At 36.8% G+C, this 6,281-nt stretch overlaps 1 protein-coding gene across 2 annotated transcripts; it reads left to right on the plus strand.

Annotated features, from left to right (window-relative positions):
• The first annotated feature begins 336 nt into the window (after positions 1 to 336).
• Positions 337 to 5,981, plus strand: LOC111893785 (PHD finger protein EHD3). Of its 2 annotated transcripts, none has more exons than XM_023889869.3 (5): positions 337 to 846; positions 1,216 to 1,425; positions 1,848 to 2,150; positions 4,500 to 4,586; positions 4,999 to 5,981. In XM_023889869.3, exons 1-5 carry the CDS (start codon positions 607 to 609, stop codon positions 5,803 to 5,805), a joined length of 1,647 nt encoding a protein of 548 aa, XP_023745637.1. In that variant the 5' UTR covers positions 337 to 606; the 3' UTR covers positions 5,806 to 5,981. The 2 variants fall into 2 exon arrangements, with proteins under 2 accessions (XP_023745637.1, XP_023745636.1); XM_023889868.3 differs by having other exon boundaries at positions 338 to 846; positions 4,996 to 5,981.
• The last annotated feature ends 300 nt before the right edge of the window (positions 5,982 to 6,281 follow it).

Genomic DNA, 6,281 nt, shown 5'->3' on the forward strand with positions numbered 1-6,281 from the left:
TATGATGGGGAGCATGAACCATCACACATAATCAGTTTGTTTCTTTTACTATTTCTCTTCATCTCTCTATCTTTCTCCACAATTTAATTAATTAAAAAAATATTTTTTATTTTAATAATAAAAAATAAAAAAGATAAAGCAATAAGTATCCAAATTTTTAATGGTAGTTAGTGTTGATGAGGTGTAAAAATGATGGATGACCAAGTAAAAACTCTCAAAGATTGGTGGTGTATAGTCGCCGGCAGTCAACCGACACCTGTAACCACGTAGGAAAATGCCAAGAAATAATGACCATTGACCGCTCATGACCGGTAACTTCAACACACACAACGCCCTCTGTTTCAAAATTTTAAAAGGGGTAAAATTTTAACTCCTCCCCCCTAGTCTTCCTCTTCACCAAATCTCCACTTCTCTTCTTCCAGATTCTCTTTAGGGCATAGAAAACAAACAGTATAACTGTGGAATCGAACACTTGTTTTCTCTGCTCTCCGTGTTCGACTTGGGGTTTCGATAGAGAAGCTAAGCGTTGTTGAAATCAAGATAGTTTACTTGACATTTTAGGGTTTTTTTTTACCCTTTCTTCTCGTGGAGTTTTGATACAAGGGAATGATGATTGATGAGAAGGAAACAGGAAATGGTCATGGTTCTGATTTGAATTGCAGTATTAGAATAAAAACTGAAGGAACAGATAATGACGAGGGTGCGGTGTTGCTTGATGGTGGTAGCGGCGGTGTTAGTGTTGGCGAAGAAACCTCTGCAGAGAGGTCAAGAATAATGTACAAGAGGAGAAAACGCAGAAAGCTGAGCAACCCAGATGAAAAGACGATGACTGAATTCAGTGATAAGGTACTAAAATAGTAAAATGGTTTTGGTCTTCGAAATTGTTTATCTCACTGTGCCTTTGTTAATGGTGGATTTTGTGGATATTGTTATGCAAAGGCAATTGTTTAAAGCTGTGAACTTTTTTGCTAATTACTTCGAAAAAGAATCTTGTATATATTAGTTAATAATGTGTTATGTACTTGTATCGACCATGACACAACAATATTTGGGGTTTCTTTTAGCTTCTCCCTTTGTTCAAAAGTTGTAGATTGAATTTTGGGTCCTGTTTTTTTTCCTCATTAAGTGTTACTTGGATAAAAGAAGTTTTAATCTTTTTGTGTTCCCTCCTATATCCACCTGAACTGTGAACCAATGAACCTGGTTTTTTTGTAGATAAAGGCTGGTGATGGTAGTGCTTATGATCATGATATTCCCATATTGAGTTTTGATGCATCTCCTAATGGGCCAGACAAATGTTCTATCAGACACTGCAGAAAGACTGTCTTACATCAGTCACATAAGGAACATGAAAATGGTGTTGGGGAATGCATCCGAAATGCTGCTATCACTTATCCAGAAAGTGGATGTACTCATGCAATTAAGGTAAACTACTTTCTCAAGAATTTTGTATTATCTAATTGATTTCTGAGGTATGATTCTTACTTTCTCAATCCCACATTTGGTGGCAAATAAGTAAAGAAGTGAATTCAGAAAGTTACTTGATTGATGGGTTTCAACATTCCATCCTAAACCCATGAAATTTAATTCCCAGCATTTCCTCCTTGTTGAAAAATGCTCTGAGTACCCTTTTAACCTTAGAATTGCACAAGTAAATCCCTATCGCCTCTCCATCTGATCATGGATTCCATTCCATTTCCTGGCAACTAAACATGTGAAAGAATTCAATTCCTTTGACAGACAGATTCTAATTCCTTCCAGAACAAGCGCCCCCTTACTGAGCTTTTGTAAAATGTTTTTTTTTTGTTCGCTTAGATTCATACAAGTTGTTTCTTAATCTTCTGCAGGAATCTCTTCATAATGTTGAAAGAAGTGACAACCAAACACATGGTTCTGCTAAAGAACTTCCTCTTGCCATATCTGGTAGATTATTAAATCAGCCAGAAGGCCCTACAGTCTCCAAGTTGTGTGAACTTGCATTCTCTGACATTCTAATGTCAGACAAATTCTCTGAATTACGTGGCCTACTTCTCAAGAATTTTGGTGTTGTCAATGTTAACCAAATTCTGGACCTTGATGCTATAAAAATGAAGATTAAGAATGGAGCTTATGAAAGTTCCCCAATGCTTTACCATAACGATATCCGACAGGTATTTCTTTTTCCCAAAATTTGACTTTCATTATTCAAATATTTGATATTTCCCAGTGGCTTATATGTGGAATCGTAACAGTTTGCATGCATATAAAGCTGTAACACCACAAATCCCTATTAGCAATAGTCAAATTGGCATCGAGTTGCAGATATTATATTTTATTTTATACCAGTGAGCTAGGAACACTCGAAGCACAGTGGATAATTTTCTAAACAAATACTACAATTTTAGGTGTTTGTTCTAACTTAAGCCAAATACATAGATACTCTGAATTTCCAGGATTTGCTTTTTTATTCAAGCGATTTACTTTTGTAACCATTGTACTTGCAATGCCTTGACATTTGTTGTCTAGTCTTAGACCTGAATTAAACCTTTTGATGTGGCATCTAAAAGAAAAGGAAATAAATTAAGAGCCAAGATGGTCACATTATTGGGAGTAAATTACAAATCTGTTCCTTATGCTTTACTCAAAAATCAAAATTATTTTTCTGCAATCTTCCCAAAGTTGTCCTTAAGTTTGTATTTCGTTGCAGATTTAATCCCTATAACAACGAAATTTTAGTCTAAAAAGAAATAAATTTGGAGCAAACTTGCAATTTTGAGTAAAGACAAGGGACCAAATCCACAATGAAACGCAAACTTAGGGATGATTACCGAAAGATCTCAAAAAATGTATCAAACTTGCAATTTTGGCTAAAGCATAGGGACCAAATTTGTAATCACTTAAGATTTCTTGGGTTTAATCTCATGCAAATATGTGAACAAATTCAGTTGATCTTTCATCTTTGCGATATTACTCATTTTGGGTATTCATTATCTGAGTAGTTTATACCATTTCTGCCCTTTATCTTGTGGGCCACATTTTGTTTCTGTAAAACCTTACTACCCCTTAATACATATTCCTATCTTATCATAACATACAAAAGGTGCTTTCTTTTCATGTATCCCTTAGTTAAGTGTTGGTTTCTGTTGCAGCCCATGGTCATTGGCCGGCCCATTACGTACTCCATTTAAGTCCTGTTTTTTAATTAAGTATAAAGTACTGTTAGATAATGTGTTGTATGGATAAATGATGTAGAAATATTTGAGAAAATTCAAATCAAGTTTGGGTAAAATGGAAAGAAAAAATAAACGTGTGCCAATTTCTAAAAAAAATGGGATTTAATGTGGTAAGTTGTACTTTAGGAGTTGTATTATAGATGCAGTAGCAAATCTTTGTGATGAGGTTGTTCATGGATGTGATAGACCATCACCATCTTCAGACTTCAATTGATTGTTGAAATTGGATTTTTCTAATTTTACTCATTTGAGTGGTGTTAGTGGGTGGTTAACATACCTGGGTTTTGTTGAGCATCTACTATGTATGGTGAACTCTGTTTCTTGGATGCTGTTTGATATTTCAGAATTGTGTGTCGCTAATGATTTTTTCATGAACTATTTTTCTTTTTGTATTAAATATAAAATCAATTTTCTCTGTATTTTTATGTGGGGTGAAATGCGCAGGCATATATGCAATTGATGTTTCACTTTTCTTCTTAGTTGTAAATCATGCGTTTAAGTAAAAAAAATGCAATATTTTACAAATAGCTGGTTGAAACTTGGCTGCATAAATTGGTAAAAAATGAAACATTGTTGCATAAATGGGTTAAAAGTGAAACAAGCATTTGATAATGTTGCATATTTTGGTCCTAAGCCCACCCCCACCCCGACACACCCATCACCGACCTACCATCACAATCACCATCAGCACCACCACTACACCATCACCAGCACCGCCGCCACCCCGCTGCCACCGCCACCACCGTCGCCATCATCTACACCACCACTGTCCCCCGCCGCTGCCCCCACCACCGCCACCGTCCCCACACCCATCCTACCACCGCTACCGTTTTCTAAAAATGAAAACCGATAGAAAAATACACATCTAAACACGTTATCTAATTTTCTAAAACTGAAAATGAAAAATGAATAAGTTTTAACTAATCACATTTTCTAAATTTTCCAATGAAAATTGAAAACGGAAAACGAATACTGAAAAAGAGAAAACGAAAAATGGAAAACGAAAACTGTTTTTCCGTAACTAATTGCAACCTTAGGGTTTTGATGAGTAATGTTGAAGGATATTTTACATGGGCTCAATTCTAAACAGATTGTAAGACTTGACTTGGTCCGGGAAACTTATAAAAATATTAGTCCAAAGAAATTGTAATTGTATGTATGGAGATTGGAGCAGCATTTTATTTATCATCTTGAAGGAAGGAATATATAGTAGCAACATAGTTAGATATTGGTATGGGAAGGGGATCATGTTTTAACTTAAAGTTTTCATGAATTTTGATTTGATAGGTATGGACGAAGCTTCAACAGGTTGGCAATGAAATAGTGACACTTGCAAACACTCTTTCTGATAAATCCCGGGCTCACTATGAACAGGTACTGATATCACAATTCACTGACTGTACAAGTTTTCTATGGCTATTTTCGTCACTGGCCCACACATTTGATTTGGGTGGGTGGGAGCGGGACACAAAATTGCAACATTTGTCGGTCCAGTGTGAGGTCAGAGCCAAACACAAACACTGTACAACTAAGGCCGTTCTGTCTTGTTGTGTTGTGTTGTCCCCAGTCTAACGAAACAGTTGTTAGTTACACAACACAACACAACAGAACAAGACAGCCTTGTTCTGTGTTTAACTAGATTGGATTGGGATAGCAATATTTTGTCCCACAAACATATGAAAAAAAAAAGGATTTTGCATGTGTGCAAGTGTAGAAGACTCTGAAAGTAGCCATAGCCTTAACCTTGTATTTTGATGTCATGTCTTTGTCTGTACATCAACAGCAGTTTGCGAGGAAACCAAAGTCAAACTGCCATGGATGTGGAGGAGCAGCAGACCCCCAAAACTGTTTAGTTTGTGATTCGTGTGAAGAAATATACCATGTCTCGTGTACTGATCTCGTGGGTCCCGAAATGCCCCCTAAAACATGGTATTGTGGCCGCTGCGTCTCGAATGGAATCGGATCGCCTCACGATAACTGCATTGTTTGCCAGAAGCTAAAATCCACCTCGGCTTGCGCTTCCGCTTCACGTGTCAAAACAAACACAAACACAAACACAAACGGTGAGGGGGGTGAAGGCTCCAAGACTTGTTTCATTTGCAAATGCGAGGTGAAGCCTGGGGACAATTTCCGGACATGCGGACATTCGTTGTGTGCTCACAAACTGTATCACTACAATTGCCTAACAAGAAAGCAGTTGGGGGTGTGTGGTCCGTGTTGGTACTGCCCCTCGTGTCTTTGCCGGAGCTGCATGATAGACAAAGACGATCATCAGATTGTTCTTTGCGACGGCTGTGATCAGGCGTATCATATCTACTGTATGAACCCACAGCTTTCTTGTGTCCCCGAGGGGAAGTGGTATTGTGGGAAATGTGATCGGGATTTGAAGCGGATACAGACCATGAAAATTTTGTATGAGAATATGCGAATCAAAGTCAAAGTCGAGGAACCCAATGGAAATGATTCCGGTGGACTTGAGATGCTTGTAACCGCTGCTAAAACACTAAGTCATCAAGAAGACACACCCTTACCCTCACCCTTCCTTGCCCATACCAATGGAATACAAATACAACAAAATGGACACCCTTTTTGAAGATTTCTGCAATTCATGTACGTACAACTTTGTTTTTGTTAATTTCTAGACTAGAACTTGAGACTTTCGACTTTCTTTATGTTTACTTTTTGTTAAGTTGTGGCTCACAACTTTAACTTTTGGTGTCATAATACTTAAGACGAACAAGGTATACTACTCATTTTTCTGCTCTCTAATTCGACTTCTTGGAAATTGGAATATCAATATCGGTCCTACTTGTTTCTCTTTTCCTCAAAGAAAGAGGCTTAGTTTAGTTACACGTTGACTATCCAAAACATATTTTACATTTTTGTACAAGATATGTAATAATGTCAATTTATTTTACATTTAAGAATATTTTATTTTACATAGTTACACGTAGACTCCCAAAAAACATATTTTACATTTAAGACTAAAATAGATTGTTTTTCAAAACAATTTATTGGCTTTTTCAATAAACAATAAGTCAAAAAGGTTTTAGCAAACTTAAAAGTGCT

The sequence above is a fragment of the Lactuca sativa genome, chromosome 4 (assembly GCF_002870075.4).
Source record: "Lactuca sativa cultivar Salinas chromosome 4, Lsat_Salinas_v11, whole genome shotgun sequence".
Lineage (NCBI taxonomy): Eukaryota > Viridiplantae > Streptophyta > Magnoliopsida > Asterales > Asteraceae > Lactuca > Lactuca sativa.

Excerpts from the sequence above, each read along its gene's own strand:
- LOC111893785 (XM_023889868.3), top strand. The coding sequence starts at position 607 with ATGATGATTGATGAGAAGGAAACAGGAAATGGTCATGGTTCTGATTTG. Across the intron at positions 1,426-1,847 it reads GATGTACTCATGCAATTAAG|GAATCTCTTCATAATGTTGA; the intron begins GTAAACTACTTT and ends AATCTTCTGCAG. Across the intron at positions 2,151-4,499 it reads ACCATAACGATATCCGACAG|GTATGGACGAAGCTTCAACA; the intron begins GTATTTCTTTTT and ends TTGATTTGATAG.